The sequence below is a fragment of the Protopterus annectens genome, chromosome 14.part0 (genome assembly GCF_019279795.1).
Source record: "Protopterus annectens isolate FY-2018-M chromosome 14.part0, PAN1.0, whole genome shotgun sequence".
Taxonomy (NCBI): domain Eukaryota; kingdom Metazoa; phylum Chordata; order Ceratodontiformes; family Protopteridae; genus Protopterus; species Protopterus annectens.
The window spans coordinates 130,810,227-130,828,044 of record NC_056748.1 but is presented as its reverse complement, the minus strand read 5'-3'; the positions used below and the strand labels follow the sequence as shown (position 1 = coordinate 130,828,044).

Below are 17,818 nucleotides of genomic sequence, written 5' to 3'. Positions count from 1 at the left end.
GTGTGTTTCCCAAACATGTATAGACCAGGCTACCACCCACTGCCACTAGATGGAAAATCCAGTGTTCCCTTGTTGTAAAAACACAGAAAAGAGCTTGCTTGAGTGTAAAAATCCACCACTTTATCCAACATCTTGCTAGATAATGAATTCAAAGCAAGTAAATCAGTAGAACAGACAATGAGAGGCAACATGTGCTTTTTTTTTAAAATAAGTACAAGGAAAGGCAAATAAATAATTCAATATATAAACAGTAAGGGTGGGCAGCCTAAAATCACTGAGTTTAAAAGCAGATTAAGGAATGCAAGGGTGGGTGGGAAAAATAACCAGCAGGGAGTTACCAATAGTGCTTGTAGTTTTTGAAGGCCTTGAGTCTTATCAGAAAAGACAAAGCCACAGATATTCTCTGTGTATTTAATTATCACTCAAGAAACAAATTAACCAGTGGGAAAAAAACATGTGCATTGTGCAGCTTGGGTAATGTAAGTGAATTTCTGCCACGCAGAACAAAAACACCACACCAAGCAGATTTCTTAAAACAGAAAGCAAAATGGAACAGGTAAAACAAAAAGCAGCTCTATATGTTTAAGCAAGTCACAGACAAAAATTAGATGTACTTTCCTCACCCAGCACGGAGTCACCAACAGTACTTGTAGTGAAGCATAGATTGAAGTAGTTTGCCTGTTGCACAACCCACCCATGGGGTGTTACCAGTGCATGCATGAGGGTAGGGAAAAGATAGGAAAACACTCCCAGCAGCAGTATTATGAAGAGCAGGATTCCTTGATTGCCTTGCTGGCCCTGATCCTATTTGATGTAAATCTGGGAGAGGTCATGAGGAGTAGCTAGACCTGGCAATTGAGAAGAGGCACCAGAATTCCCTGATGGTAATTTGCAGAAGACAAAAGACTCCCCCAACAAAATACAAAACTAGAGACTTTTTGTTATTTGGAAGTCATCTGAAAGGGACTTGTGACTGATGGCTATTTGCAGCACAGATCCTTCTCAAACGTGGTGCTATCTCCTCCCCCTTTTAGCCATGGATCAGTCCAACATTCTGAGGCAAAGGATGACTTTAATGCACTGGGACATCTGCAAAGTTCTCAACGTTCATAGGTTCATAGGAGTGTTCATAGGTGTGTACTAGGCTAATGGCCCTGGGGCCTTTACAAGCCTAGCCATAGGATTACCCTGGCATAGTGCCATCCGACCTTAGTTCTCAGTGCCTCTCTCAAGTAGAGCCACTGGTAGTTGGACCTAAAGAGTGGCTATCCATCTTCACCTAATTTCCATGGATAAAAATTCCTAAACAGCAGTGGCCTCACCAATAAATATCTTAAGTCTCTCTCTGTATTTCAGGGCATTGTATAGTAGAATTACACCTTTTCTTGTATTTACTTTTTAATGCAACAAGAAGGTTTCCTAGTTATTGTTTTGCCCTGAATTGTAGCTTTAAGAATTCTACATTGTTTCATTATGGGAGTGGGGGGTGCTCCCTAACTACTCCACATGACTCAAATGTAATATGCTTAGATTCTGGAAGCATACTGCTTTAAATATAAATTATATACATGCAATGTATGTTGAAAATTTTGTCCTCTCCGCACACTCTAAAGTTCTAAGATTGTTTCTACAGTATTGTGTTCATTCATCAGTTGTTACTTTATCATGTAAGCCTTTTGCCAGCCAGCCCAGTGGTATAGAAGGATAAAGACCTGACTATGATCCAGGCAACCCAGCTTTGATTAGTGGTTTGGTGACTGACAATGCTGGCAGGGAGGATGGGCGGTGCCTATCCTGGGGGGGAGAGATCTAGTGGCATGACGTGAAGGACTAACAAACCACTGAAAGCAGAAGCCAGGCCAGAAGTAGCATGCATTGTGCTTGTCCAAGCCAATGATGGTAACTCCAATTCCACACATGCAAAGGAGTGTGCATGTATGCATGGACTGGCAGAGTGTTAGGCAGTGCCAGCAGTGTACATCACCATCTGGGGTGGGGTTATGGCTGTAACAGAAAAAGGCACACAATTGCCAGGATGCTGCCTACAGCAAAAGCGTCTCCCTAGTGTCTGTGTGGGTGACTGCCCCCCCCCCCCCAATACAGGCTCTCACATTCGTGGATCAGTAGGATGATCCCACACCACCAGGGAAAATGGGTCTATGTATGATTGGGGTGGCTTGATGGTCAGTGAGCAGGGTGAACAAAAGATAAAGAAAAAAAAAATTAGCCTCTTACATTATGTTTCAGGCTTATACATGATCAATGGACTTAAGTCAGCACATGAATAAACATATATTGTGATTTGTGCTTCTGCTATAATTCCTTGATTAACTTCTGGATAAAGCTAGAAGTTTTCTGCAGTAAAAGCTTTGTTCAGACAAAAATAATGCATTTAGAGCAGGCAAGGCCCTGTACTCCCCTATATGGTGGGACAAATTCCGCACCCCCCTTAGTTATACATACTAACTAAGATCACACACACACACACACACACACACACACACACACACACACACACACACACACACACACACACACACACACACACATATAGATGAAGCCCCCACACAACTGCACCCACCAGTACCATAACAGAAACAGTACTGGCAATGATTTTCTATGACACTAACAGTCACCAAAATGCAACGTGTGCAGTTATGATCAATGAGCTGTAACCCTGTTTACTTCAAATCTGGCACTAGCAGTGAAACTTAACTGCTGTACATTCAAGAATTCTGTATGAAGTACATTAAGTAAGGGCTCTGTAGTTAGTTATGATGCTCATGGGCAAGAACTGTTATATGCAGACTAGAGACATGCACAGCCTCTTAAAATTAATATTAAAAAAGGAGATAGACTAAGGTGCTTCCATCAGCTCCACAGTGACTTGAACTCAAAGTAAATGTGATATTTCAGTAACAGCCTAGATTACTCAACCAGTTTTATTAATGTATTTTTTGAATGAAGTTTATACTGTTCCATGCTTTTCCCTTCTGCTTGTCAGTTATCAGCCCTCCTGCAATCGACTGACCCATTCATTTCCCAGTGGGATGCTAGCTGACCAAGGAGAGACCATCATTCAGGTAGCCATTAGGGATTTTCTTTAGTCCTAATCCTTCCTCAGCAGCTGATGTGTGCACTTGTAGTTGTTTGGACTTAGAGTGCCTTCCTCTGTGGGCATACATGTCTAGCTAATGAGAGCTAAGTGCAAATCCCTGGCCCATATGTCACATGTCCTGCACCTTTCTGTAGAAGCTGCCAACACTGCAGTGGACCAGAGAGCCTCTCTTCTCCCAGGATGGGTGAGCTGATATCAGTCACTCATCCCACCTTCTCCACTTTTCTCCTACATTACCCCAGGCAATAAGTGGCCTCTGGATGTCTGGCTCATAATCAGAGCATTAAGCCTTTACACCACAGATCTGAGCTTGCAATTAACCATTAACTTTTAATATTAATCCATACTTTCAGTGTAGTATTCTCAGCTTACCTTCTCCCTCACTCATTTTTATGTCATCAAATGATAAGTCAATAGAAAAATGATACTCATGGACTGTTATTTTTGTATATGCATATCTTTTGACACTGTGCTGCCTACCACCCATCAGTTTCCCATGATCAATTGGTCCATTCATTCCTCACAAGGTGAGAGCTGTTCCTGAACCATTTGTTTCTTGTGAGGTGAGACCCAGTCATTGAGTCTTCATCCTGGCAGCTACAGGAATAGTTTTAGTATACTGCATAACCTCTCCCCTGGTGGGCATGTGGTCACCACATCACTGCAGAGAGACCACCTATGCCCTGATACAGAGGTATGCCTGCTTTCTGACACAGCTCCGCAAAGGCTACCATATCAGCTAAGGTGAAGTCACCCAAGTTCCTCCCGTAAGGGCCTGTTCTCAGGGGTGTGCCAAGTCATCATTGGGGGAGGAGCCACCATAACCCTCCCTCCCTGGTGAGCATGTTGATGTAAATTGTTCATCTCGTCTGCCCTTCTGGCTCCTTCACTTTCCTTAACCACTAATCGATCTCAAGTTGTCTGGGTCGCATTCAGGGTTTTATCTCTCTGTGTCACAGAGCAGGATATAAATTGCTATCATTTATACATTAGTGAGTTTCAAAATTAATATTCATTAATACAGTAGTTGCTCTAGTCATATTTCTGTCACCTACATTTGGCAAACAACCAACCAAAAAATACTTAAGTGTTCTGTATTTATTCACAGGAAGTCAGACATGAAAATGCTAGTATGTAGGAGGCAGCATCTTACTTCAACAACTGTTTATATACATGTCCATCCTAGAGTTAGTGTATCACATTGTCATCATCTGTGGGAACTGGGGTTTACTTGCACGCCCCCAAACCCCACTAAGGCCTATTAAGATTCAAATGTGACACTCCTAGTGGCCATATGACATGTCATATGGCAAGTACACATATTTGTGGTTCAGTAATATGAGAAATACAGCCACTTTTGTACTCCTCTGGATGCAGGAAGTGTGTATCCATACTGTTCTGAGTCATGATTATGGGTTACTGTGGTATCCAAAAACTAAAGTGACAGTCCTCTCTGGTGATGCACAAGGGCTGCAATCAGTTCATTTGGGGTTGGGTGTACTTCTGACATGTACATTTTAAGAAAAAGTATCTGAAAATATTTGTACATGCATAAATTTCATTTCTTTTTCTTTTTGAGTAATTGAGAGCAAGACAAATTTGATGTATGTTGCATTATTTCATGCAAAAAGTCACAAAGTAGCTGAAACTGGGTCAATAAGTTTAATTGACTGGTCTGTGCTTTGAAGTTGGAATAGTGAAGCAAACAGAAAGTTGCGACATGATGCCCCAGTGCCTCGTCTTGTGCAGGTTCTTCGCAGCTCTCCTGTACCACAGTGTGCTGTCCATATCAGCTGCAGTTAAATCACTGTTAATCCATGCTTTATTCAATTCAGATTTGCATACAAGTTGTCAATTTGTTCCTTGAAAAGTTTGACTATTTCAGCTCTTTTTGCTTTAAGTGTTGGTGTCAGAAGGCCATTTTCAATGGTGAACAGCTCTGGATGAACATATATGTCTTTGACCTGGTTAGAAAAAAACAAAACAAAAAGATTTTATACTGTCTTCACGTGCAATCTAGTTAAACTCAACTTCTAAGGGTTTATCTGATTAAACGCAAATATAATCACAGGCCAGATTACAGTACATATTTGAAATAAAAGCTTGAAATGAAGAATGTGCCCTGGAAGATGTGTTGCAATCCTTTCAATATCCTTCACATGCTTCTTTTATGACCGTAAGCAAGTTGCTTAAAAAAGTGCTCACATTTTTGTCTGGTGAACCTTGTGTAGTTTAAGACCTAATAAATATAAAGGAAATGAAAAGGTATGTTCGTGTGTGTGATAAATATAAATAGGACTAAATGACACCAAGAAAGGTAGAATTTCTGAAGGGTAAGGATTACTTATCCTAACTAGTCTGCTCTTCATCCAACCTAATGGATAGACTACGATTCATTTTCACAACTATCGCTATTCCTGTACTCCTAAAATTCCTTTATGTTAATGCCATGCATTTCTAAATTCTGCCACTGGGCCCTACTTTTGAATCATAACTTTCACAGGAAGACCATTTAATACATCCATAACTCTGTCTGTAAAAAATACTTATCATTTCTGATCTGCCATCATCTCTGTTGAAGTTTTCCTGCCTTCTTGCGCACTCTATCCCTGGACTTTAATTCATTTTGAGGTACTTACTTTCACAACAGTGTAAGAAACCTGCGTGTGTGGAAGTTTTTTAATTCCTGTATTTCTGGTTAATCACTATATATTAAAAAGCAGAAAATTATAGTAGACGTAGGGAACTAAAAACATCCTAAATCAAAAAAAAAAAAAAAAACTTATTTTGAAATATTATCAATATTATACAGAATTAGGAAGCTGCGGTAGTGTTGTCGCCGCACAGCAAGAGGTTCTCCCATCCGATTCTCGGATGGAGCACCTTCTGTGTGGAGTCTGCATGTCCTCCCCGCAGTTGAGTGGTGTTCCAAAGACATGCGTGCCTTCGTTGAAGGTTGGGCATTGGGCTGGCACCTCGTCACCATAAAAATCTACTGCCAATCATTAGCGGACTGGAGTTCCGCTGTGGTGACCCCTAACAGGGAAAAGCTGAAAGAAGATCAATATTATACAGAATTATTAACTCTAGTAGTTATTCAGAAGTAATCCAAGCAGGGTAGACAGTCTGTTTCCATTCAAAGAGCCTTTATTAAGCACACAGACAAGCGATCCAAACAAAACAAAAAATAAACAGAATGATCATTTCATCCCAAACTTTCTGACACTATACCTATTATCAGGTATGGGAGTGGTTTATTTAGTTGTAAAATAAAGTGTATTGGTATAAATGTTTATAAATTCAAATCCCTTCCCATTCTTATCAGTGTGATATTCGAGCTGGTACTGCCCTACTTACTAAATGTCCTAATAATTTAAACCTTATGTACTTTAAATAAAATTTTAAAAAATTAATAATGATGCGATACTTCTTATTAACAAAAATTAATAATGATGTGGTACGTCTTATTAAACAGATTATTATTAAACAAAGTCTGTGAATTTATCAAAGACATTATAATACATGGTTGGAAATATTTAAACATTAGATCATTTGGCAATTTAAAAAAAATTATTATATTTTGGCATCCAGGAAAAAATGTATTGCTTTCACAGTCCCTGCCCCCTGTCTTTCTTTTCATTGTATAAGTTCCTTTAATACTTTTCTAATGTTTTCTCACATGGACTCAGTACCATGTTCGATGACCTTCCTTCCTTCCACTGGTTCAGTTTTGTCAATGTTTTTGCCTAGGCAGTATTTGGATATTGTACTCCAGATTTTTTTTTCTATGTACGTCTTGTCTTGTGCCTGCTGACGAGTCTGTCCACACATTTATTCCCTGTTTCATGCCACTTGGTGTTGGGGTGAGAACAGAGCAGTACAAGGGCCACCATTCAGAGAACCATAAAGATTAGATGCTTTTTATCCTTGGCCTCTGAAGTCTCTCATAGCAACATGAGTGAGCATATATTACATAACCCAGACTCCTCTGGCATTCTTAGTTCCAGTCATGTCCCAGGACCTAATACAGTGAGTACCCTGGTTGTTGGATACTTGTTCCCAGCACTACTGTCTTTTGGTGATGGACACCTGCCACTGCTTTGTGCACAAACATTGCAGCAGATCAGGTAGACTTCCTCCTAGTAAGGAAGAGGCAGTGGGTTAAAATCAGTGAAATGGCCAGCCTGCAGCATACACCACTGTTTGTCACAATCAACAGCAAACAGTGGTCAGAGTTGGCTCTAAGGTCAACAGAAACTAGGCCGAAGAGCCTGAAGTTGACTAGAGAGAAAGCACAACAGTACAAGGAATTACTCAGAGCTCTTGCACCCCAAGAAGAGGGGGAATAGGTGGAAATGAAGAAGAACGGTGATGCCTCAAAGCAGCATGTGTGAGGATTACAGCACAGGTATGCTGCCAAGACAGGCATGGAAATAAGGTACGTAATGAAAGCTGGTGGTGGAATGCGAAGTGCAAGAAGCTGTCAAAGAAAGAAGGATTGCAGGAACAAAGTTGGATATAAAAAAGATGGATCATTCTAGGAAGAAATATTATTTGACTAACAGAGGCTAAGAGAGGAGCTGCAATAGAAATGAACAAACTTCTGCAAAATTACTGTTTCATTTTAATCTCTACCATGTTAATTAGCCAGGAAATGTACCCAAAACTCTTTATGTCTTTTGATATATCCTAATCTGGTTTATACTGTATAATGACCCTGTCATTTCATGAAGAACTTATCTCAGTTTATGTTATTATTCAGTATATGTAACTATTTCATGTATAGCTGAAACTCAATGTATGTTCACTATGTACTGATGTTGTTTGTGTCCCATATCTTGTTATATGTATGCCTAGTTACTTGTCAACTGGAGCCTTTCTCCCTGGGCCGCCGCTGAAAATGGATATGTATCCAGTCGGACTTTCCTGGTTAACCAATGTAAAATAAAATAAATAAATAATAAATAGCTCTATCAGTCTGCAAGGCAAAGACAAAAAGATAAAGAAGATAGTCAGACACCCTTCATACCTTCATAAAGGATGCCAGTAACAACTTGACCTCATTTTTTTAGTGCTGTTCTTACTTCTATGGTGGGCTACTCCTCTTCTGTCACCATAGGCTGGTGTTTGGGGTAGTACAGCTTCTGTGGATTTTCCTTATTCAGAAGCTGTAGTAAGTCCTCCTTCCACCTGCTTTTGATGTCCTGCAGACCGATGAACAGGTTGTTGTGTCATCTACTGAGTCACTTTCTAGAAGTTGGTGGAGTGCTCTGATGCCTTGTTTTTGCTATTGCAACTCCTCTCTTAGTTTCTTTGTTAGCCAACCAGTATTCATCCTAACCTGGTCAGTCTTTTATATCTACCACTTTTTCCTGTGCTGCTTCTTTTTTGCTTGATGACATCCTGGCCTACTGCATTCCACTACCAGCTTTCCTTATGTACCTTACTTCCTTTCCTGGCTTGACTGCATATTTGTTCTTTAGCCCTTACACATGTTGTTTTGAGGCACTGCCATTCTTCAACTCCATCTATTTCCTTTTCTTCCTCTTGAGGTGCTAGAGCCCTGACTAAGTCCTTGAACTGTTGTACTTTCTTTCCAGTCAACTTCCAGGTCTTCGGCTTGGTCTCTGTTGACCTTAGAACTTTTACTGTCCAGTGCTTGCAGCTGATTGTGGCAACCAGTGCTTTATGCTGTGGGCTGACTGTTTCACTGCAGATGACTTTGCAATCACTGATTCTGCCCCACTGCCCTTTACTTACTTAGAGGAAGTCTACCTGAGTTGCACGTTGGCTACTTTTGTATGTAATGTTGTGACTGCCTCTTTCTGAAATGTGTTGGCTACCATCAAACCATTTGCCAGACAGAAGTTTAGAATGGCCTCTCCTTCTTTATTCCTGTTGCCCCACCCATGTGGACCCAGGCAGTCCTCATAGAGTGTTCTGTCTGTCACAATATGTGCATTCAGGCCACCCATTAGCAATACCAGTTCCTGTTGTCCTGCTTTATCTAGTAGTTCCTGCAACTGCTGTCTGAATGTACTCTTTCCTGATTGTCACAATCCTGCTGTGGGGTATAGGCTGAGATTATGAATATTGCTGTATCATTACAATGGAATCTGATTGCCACTAGTTTGTCACTAATTCAGATGACATCCCTGAATGTCTTCTAAAGCCTCTCCCTCACCACAATTTCTACACCATTTCTAGCCTGTCCTCCTCCTGAGTAGTAGACTCTGGATCCTAAGCTGAGTGTGACAATTCTTAGTTCATGTTTGGTAGGTTGATTGATTTTATGTTCAGCTTTTGCTCACCAGAGCTATCCCAAGCAGGGTAACTGGACATCAGCCAGTGAGTGGCTTACTGACCCATGGCTGCTGGACTTTATGGCAGGCACACACTGACTAATAGAGGCATATGCATTCCTTCCACCATTAGCATGGGTTGGATTAGACTGGGTCCTCAACCCACTTATCACCAAATACCCATGCCCATTTTGGCAGCATTAGTCAACATGACCTGATCACCTAGTGCCATATATTTACACTTTACGGAATGGTGAGTACAGTTCATTAGGGGCATTTTTCTATGAATAATGAGTATCCCTGAATTGTTACACTGTTTTTCAATAGATCTGATACATGTTTATTTGCTTTGTAAACACTGGGCCAAATTAGTCTAGCATTCATTATATATATATTTTTTTACTTATTTATGCAGTGGTGGTGCTGCGGTAGCATTGTCACCTGACAGTAAGACGCTGTCCGGTTCAATTCTAAGCTAGAGCGTCTTCTGCGTGGAGACATGCGTGAATGGGCGTACCTTCGTTGAAGGTTGTGTGTCGGGGCTGGCAACTCGGCACATAAAAATCTACTGCCAATCATTAGTGGACCGGAGTTCCGCTGTGGCGACCCCTAACTGGGAAAAGCCGAAAGACGCACCAACATTAAGCAGTTAAATGCACTCGTCACAAATACCTCTTTGCAGGAGTGACCTAAAAGCATGTCTAGTTAAATGACTTATTCAGAACTGAACATCAGCTAAATGGACACAGATTAAATCAAACCTGTGACTACAAGATGAAACCTGTCCGTATCATAGCCTTAACCTTCTGCATTAATCTTTTCTTCTCTCTAGTTTATTAACTCTGTTTACTTCTCTTGATTCCAGTTAATTCTAGACCATTCATGATCGACTTGCACCTTTTCTGTTCTTGTGGCTTTCCATATGTTCTGGTTTATCTGATATGGCTCTCTTTCTATAAACTTTATGAATGCAATGATTCTGTCTAAATGTTCTATGCCTCCTAGTTTATGCTGTAGTATTTCTCGGACTCCTTTCTGAGAAGCACAGTATGTTTTTGTGTTGACTTGTGTGCATGCATAAACATGCTGTTCAGCCCTCTGATTTTCAGCAGCAGTTCTAAGGAACATGCATTTGATCAAAATCAAGTTTAATACCAGACTTATTATTCAGCTATGCTGACTTTATCCAGCTCCCAGTTATGAACAGCTAATTACAGGATATGAAAGAAAGACACGTAGGTTTGCAGGTGCATGTTAGGTAGTCAGACATAACACTATTTGCAACCTAGCCCAGAACACCCAATATTTACAGTTATCTCCTGCCTCAATCTTTAAACATTTAGTACCACTTAGTATGCCTTTTATTGTGTGTGTACTTCATTTATTGTATTGTCAATTAATCCTGCAGCCTATATCAAGAAGTTAGTTTTGTTTTGGAATACAACAGGTGATTTGAAAACCTGGAGGACCATGACTATTTGCTGGGAGTCTGGATTATTTTTTTGTCTGCATCTTAAGAATATGATGGTTTCTGGATCCTGACTGCAGTCTGGATATTAATTCCCCTGTCCATCCAAGACAGATATCAGTGTTTCTGAAATGGCGGCATGGAACCTGTGTAGCTTTCACAGTCCTGCTGTTTGTTCCTGGTAAGTTTACCTGCTCCCTTATTGTTGAAGCTACATCCCATTCTGAAATGGACCAAATATGGCTGCATGCCGAGTGCTTGATCAGTGCTCAGATGAACTGTAAGACTGCTATTGTCTATGTGACACCTCAACACCTAAGTGTCTTTTTTGGCTACTAAGTTCTCATTAATGGCCAGATGTGATTCTTTGATCCTGGATGATTTGAACTCAGAGTGCAATGATTACAGCCCAGTCTCAACAACACCTTCTCAAATTTGATGTTTTTCCCCAAGTTGTAGCAGCAAAAAGAAGACTCATCCCTTCTATGTGTAATCCCACAGTTCTAGGTTAGGTACCAAAAAACACCATAAAGTGACAGCACCCCCCACTGCTTTCCCAAAGTATGAATGCCCATTACCCTGTTCTGCCATTTTGTAGGTGATTACTAGGCTAGTGATCTCAGGAGATCTTTTTAAGCCTAGCCGTGCTTCCCAAAGAATGAAACTGTGTACCTTGTGTCTGCAAATAAACACCTTAACCATTAGGCCAGCCCCCAACCCAAAGAATGAAACCGTGTACCTTGTGTCTGCAAGAAAACACCTTAACCATTAGGCCAGCCCCCAACCCAAAGAATGAAACCGTGTACCATGTGTCTGCAAGTAAACACCTTAACCATTAGGCCAGCCCCCAACCCAAAGAATGAAACCGTGTACCTTGTGTCTGCAAGTAAACACCTTAACCATTAGGCCAGCCCCCAACCCAAAGAATGAAACCATGTACCTTGTGTCTGCAAATAAACACCTTAACCATTATGCCAGTCCCCAACCCAGATCTTTTGAAAACTTTCAAAATTCCTAGTTCTCTGATAAAGTTTCACTTTTTATTGTATTCATTTCCTAACAGGGTAAACTCCCTAGCCATATTTGTCACTTGTCATGGGTGACCTAAGAGCGCTGTCTGGTTAAGTGACTTACTCAGGCTCAAACAGTTTGCAAGTTGAAACTGATATATTCAAACTTACAACTGCAGGATGAGCAGAATGAAGCACAACAAAACATCATAATCATAATCTGTGGTAAACAGTAATTCTGTATTGTCTTATACAAGTATAAGTTGCCCTGTATATAGGCTTTAAGAATTTGAGTTACAGTTGTATGGACAAAATGGTAATCTGGGTGTAGTGGGGGCAAGTCTTGTCCACCACCCTTGCTAGGGTGTGCTTCCTGCTTGTTCATACTTAATATAAGATCCTCTGAAGTCACATAGTCTCCTTTAGGGAAAGGTAGATATTGTTAAGTAAATTGCTTAGAGTAAACCCATTCAGTTTAGGCCTTATCTTTAGTACCATAGCATGTTGTACTTACAATACCATGTCACTTTTCTCCACCAAGCATTCCATCTGTAAACTTCTTATCTTTTTAATCAAAACCTTCATAAAAATAGTTGTTTATTTATTTAACATTTGTTTACTGGAAACGTCCGACTAGGACAGAGCATATTTTCAGTGGAGGCCCGGGGAGAAATGCTCCAGACATGTGTGAAGATAGGTGAAGACTGCCAGCCTAGCTATATATAATTTTGTAGATAATTCTGTCATTTGTAAATATTAATGTAAGCCACAGGCTTGTTCTCCTAAATATGAAAAGACTGTAGTGGATGTTGAACTGAAAAAATGTAACGGTGCACTCTGCTGTAAGAAAGCTGATAAGTCAAGCATTTCATGACTGTCTTTGATCTCAGGGCTTGGAGACATTATGTCTGGATGAAGGAATTCTGGCTATTGTCTTGAGACCAGAGTTAATTGCTAGAATTTGCATGTATAATTTATTTTATTGCTCTGGCTTCCTGACCAGCTGCAAGATCAAAATGGCTATTAACCTGAGTTCTGTTAGCCTGGGAACCAGAAAGAAATGATGTAATCTGAAATGAATCAGTGGTACTGTGTTATCAATGTAAGGACAGAGAAAATGAGGGTATTTGAGCATTTGTCTCGAGAACATCCAACTCACCACCACTCTGCCTGTGTCTGCATGCAAGTAGGATCTTAGACTTTAGTGTTTCTCTTAGAAGTAGCTAGGAACTAAGAAGACTAGATTAGGTTTTCTGTATTGATGTCAGAACCTTTCTACTGTATTATTTTAAGTATTTCTCTGTGATCTCTGAACTCTTGGCTAGCACTGTGTAGTAAGAAGTTGGCTGTTTTGTGTAGAGATAATTTAAGCTCTAGAGTACATTGCATGTATATAGTGATACTGTCCCAAGTCACTCCAAATAAGCTTTACTGTTCAGTCACACTTACCATTTGGACAATAATATTGCACGGTAATAATTGGACAGCCTTCCATAAGGGCCTTTTGGGTAGCTGATAAATATTAGTGGGTGGTGGCAGTGATTTCTACCGTATATTCTGGGTAAAAGGGGCACACCTGGAGAACCTGTGCCAGCCTTCTCCAGGAGTGTCTGTGTGGTGGCATATAACTCTTATCTCAAAGTTTGTGCGTGTCAGCTACTTGGTCAGGGACATGAAACACTGGTTGGACAGAGAGGGTGTTGGATGTTTTAGCTTGCCCACTAAGTTGAGATCTGGACCCCATAGCTGTGCCAGTGTGAAGTCTTACTGTGGACCTGGACAGAAAGGGAGAAACCAGCCCCGGACTGACTGTGATCTCTGTGTGCTCTTAAGGGAAATTGTACTTTACTGTGTGTGTATTTATTATCCTTTCTCTATATGGACACCCTTCACTGGTGTTAGTGGTGAGGACTGAGGTTCCTTGATTGCTGGTCCAGTGCACGGGTGTCACATATTAATTGTTTGGCAGTGGTGGGATATCCACACCACATATTAATTGGTTGGCAAATACTAATTGGCTTGTAGTGGTGTGGATAGTATAAATTCCTGTAGCTTGTGTACAGTGATCACTGAAGGTGTTTTTGTACTCTAAATACTTAGATTTCAGATCACAATTGTTTTATTTCTTTTGTTAGCTTAGTTAGTCAGGTCGAGCAGGCAGCATGTTAGCAGAGGAGTACGGAAAGCTGACAAGGAGCCAAGCTAGCTGAGATGTGCCAGGCTAAGAGACTGGTGCATGGAACCCTGTCTAAGGCAGACCTGATTGCAGCCTTGGTCACAGTTGCATCAGAAAACAGCAACCAGGAGGATGATCAGACTGGCAATGGAGATGTACCACCCTCAGAGAATGGACAGCTCAACCTTTCTACAGAGGACTTAAAAATCTATCTGGAGCTAATGAAACTTGAGTTGGAGGGCAGGAGTTTGGAAATAAAAGTAGCTGAGAGACTGAGGCATCTAGAGAGTGAGGACAATTTGAAATTGCAACATTTGCAGGCTGTGGAGAATGAGAACCTGCTATGCCTGGAAGCTGTGGAAAATGAGCAGCAGAGGCAGCATGAAAAGGAGATGCTGACTCTTCACCAGAGTCATGGAGGTAATGGGGAAGGGAGAAACTGGACCCCAGAAGCACAAAAGTTCAGCAAATTTCTTTCTTCCACAGTTTACAGAGGGGATAATTTTTATAGTTTCATTCACATGTTTGAGAGGATGTGTAAACAGTATGATGTTGACCAAGGGCTCTGGGTATGGTTCCTGACCCCCTAACTCCATGGTAAAGCTGTAACTGTGTTGTCTAAACTTTTGATTGTAAATATTTTGATTAAACTCCTGTTAAGACTCACTTGTTAGAATGTTTTAAGCTAACACCTGAAACTTATAGGAAAAAGTTTCGACAGCATAGACGCAAGGCAGATGAAAGTGTGTGTGAATATATTGCTGAACTGAACACTTATTTTCATAGGTGGGTGAGTGGATGTCAGGTCATCACATTTGAAGGGCTGGCAGACCTTTTGGTGAGGGAACAAGCCCTTAGCACTTTGCCTGAGGACATGAGGATCTGGTTAGCTGATAGACAATGTGCTACTTCAGATGAGCTGGGGAAGAAGGGAGACCTATACCTGGCAAGCAGGGCAGCCCTACACAGGAAAGGAACCCCCAGTACTGCTCATGGGTCTAAAGGAACCTATGGTGGGCAGCCCAGACTGCCCCAACAGAATCTGCCAGTAGCAGGGGAAGCCACTAGTCCAGGTACATGTCCAGGACCTAGGGTTAAATGTTTTGAATGCAACTAGTGGGGCCATGTGGCATACAGATGTCCATGGAGGCAAGGCGGGGAACAAAAGGTGAGGGGGCCAGTAAGTGGGAAAGACAAAATGCCAATAATAGGTTATCTTGGGACAACAAACTACCACAAGAGGTTATATCCTATTTTAGTGAATGGCAAAGAGACCTTTTCTAAGAGAGACACAGCCTCTGACATAACCATTGTAAAGCCTACAATGGTTACAGAGGAGCACTACTTGCCTGGGCAGTCTACTCCAGTCAGAGCTATAGGAGGGACCCTATTCCAAATACCTTTGGCTGGGGTTCACCTTGACTGGGAGGGTGGAAAAGAAAACCAGTAAGTAGGTGTGTTTGAGGATATCCCTGTGAGTGTCCAGATAGGGAATGATTTTGATGATGCAGTACCATGTGCTCATGCAGTTACACACAGTCAGGCTTGGAGACAAGCATGTGGGTCTGGTAGCCTGGAGGAGACCCAGACAGACTGCATACTTGCAGCCAGGACTGGTGAGGTGGTTACTCCAGGGAGGGAGCTACACTGTAGCAGTGAGACTGAATGTAAGCCAAACCTGCTTGTGGGTACAGATATTCCCTGCAAAGGTAGAGGTGAGTAGTAGTACCCAGGCTGACAGTGAGGCACCACTGTTACAGGATGCCAGACATCCTCTGGAAGGAGAGCTGGGAAGGGTTACAAAGAGAGAGTTGAGACAAGCTCAGCTCTCAGACCCTACATTGCAAGGTCTGAGGCAAATAGCTAGTAAGGCACCTGATTCTCAAGGGAAGGGGGAATCTGTATACTGGGACAAAGGGTTACTGTATAGAGAGTGGACCCCTGAGGGAGGGCTAGAAGGTGAGAAGGTACAACAGTTGGTAGTGCCTAGAGCCTACCGTCTGAACTTCTATTGGCCTGGAGTTTCCAGAGATGTAAAAGGGTACTGCAGGACCTGTGAACAGTGCCAAAAGGTAGGCAAGGCAGGAGACAAGGTGAGCGCTCCTTTGATGCCTTTGCCTGTGATTGAGGAGCCATTTCAGAGGGTAGCTATGGATATTGTGGGGCCTCTGAGTACCCCAAGTTCCACAGGGAAAAAGTATATCATAGTGACAGTAGATTATGCTACAAGATACCCTGTGGCAGTGGCGTTGTCTTCCATTGAGGCAGAAAAGGTGGCAAATGCTTTGCTAGAGATTTTCAGCAGGGTAGGTTTCCCAAAAGAAATACTGACTGACAGAGGTGCCAATTTCATGTCAGACCTGCTGGCTTGTCTGTAGAAGTACTGTGGGGTGAAGCACCTGAAGACTACCCCCTACCATCCCCAGACTAATGGTCTGGTTGAGAGGTTAAACTCTACAATCAAGTCCATGCTACGGGCATTTGAAGACCAGTTTAAGAGGGAGTGGGACAAATATTTACCCCATCTCTTGTTTGCTTACAGAGAGGTTCCCCAGGAATCCATAGGTTTTTCACCCTTCGAGTTGTTGTATGGGCATAGGTGAGGGGACCTCTAGATTTAAGATGAGTGTGAATCTCACAAGGACTCTGTTGTGCATATGTCCTAAACCTCAGGACAAGGCTCAGGAAACTTATGGGCTTGGCCCAGGAGAACCTGGCAGAAACCCAACAGCAGAAAAAGTTCTGGTATGACAGGAATGCTCAAGTTAGAGAGTATGCTGTCGGGCAGCAGGTTATGGTTCTGATTCCTGTCAGACACAACAAGCTGCAAGCAGCTTGAGAGGAACCCTACAAGGTGGTAAGGAAGGTAAGTGATGTTAACTACATGGTAGAACTGCTAGGCAGGAGACAGGAGCACAAATTGTACCATGTTAACATGATGAAATCTTACCATGATAGGGAGGCCCTTAGCAGATTGCAGGAGGAGTCTGAGGGAGATCTGGTGACTGTCCTCCTCAGTGAGGCTCAGACTAACACCTCAGTGGACGGGATAGCAGTGTATCAGCAGCTATCTCCTACCAAGGTTCGAGAAATCCGAGCAGTGTTACAGGAGTTTGGGGACATGTTCACTGAGAAACCAGGGTGCACCCACCTGGTGCAGCACCAGGTGGATACAGGATCCCAAAGGCTTGTTAGGCAGGCCCCTTATAGGGTGCCTGAGAGAGTCAAACAGACTCTGAGGGAGGAGATGCAAGAAATGTTGGAACTAGGGGTAATTCAAGAGTCCAACAGTCCCTGGGCCTCCCCAGTGGTGCTGGTGCAAAAAAAGGATGGCAGCACCAGGTTCTGTGTGCACTACAGAAAATTAAATAGTCACACAGAGTCAGATGCTTACCCAATGCCTAGGACAGATGAGTCCCTAGAGCAGCTGGGGGGGGGGGGTCTAAGTATCTTACAACTATTGATCTTACCAAGGGTTACTGGCAGGTGCCCTTGACTCCCAGTGCTAGAGAGACGTCAGTCTTTGTGGCTCCTTTTGGCTTGTATGAGTTCACAAAGATGCTCTTTGGGATGAAAAATGCCCTATCACCTCTCCAGAGGCTGGTATATCATATCTCAGCAGGAGCAGGAGGGTTTACCCTTGCTTACCTAGATGATATTGCCATGTACAGCCATTCCTGGCAAGAGCACCTTCAACATGTCAGGGAGGTGCTGGGCAGACTACAGAGGGCAGGGTTGACCATT

General features: G+C 42.2%; 1 protein-coding gene across 5 annotated transcripts in view; it reads right to left on the bottom strand.

Annotated features, from left to right (window-relative positions):
- Positions 1–4,198: 4,198 nt before the first annotated feature.
- The window catches only part of ACSL5 (acyl-CoA synthetase long chain family member 5), a 630,479-nt gene continuing 616,859 nt past the window's right edge, over positions 4,199–17,818 (bottom strand). For all 5 annotated transcript variants that reach the window (XM_044055842.1, XM_044055844.1, XM_044055845.1 and 2 more), the window contains exon 21: positions 4,199–5,082. In XM_044055842.1, coding sequence (XP_043911777.1) covers positions 4,945–5,082 — 138 coding nt within the window. In that variant the 3' untranslated portion in view covers positions 4,199–4,944. The remainder of the gene's footprint in view (positions 5,083–17,818) is intronic.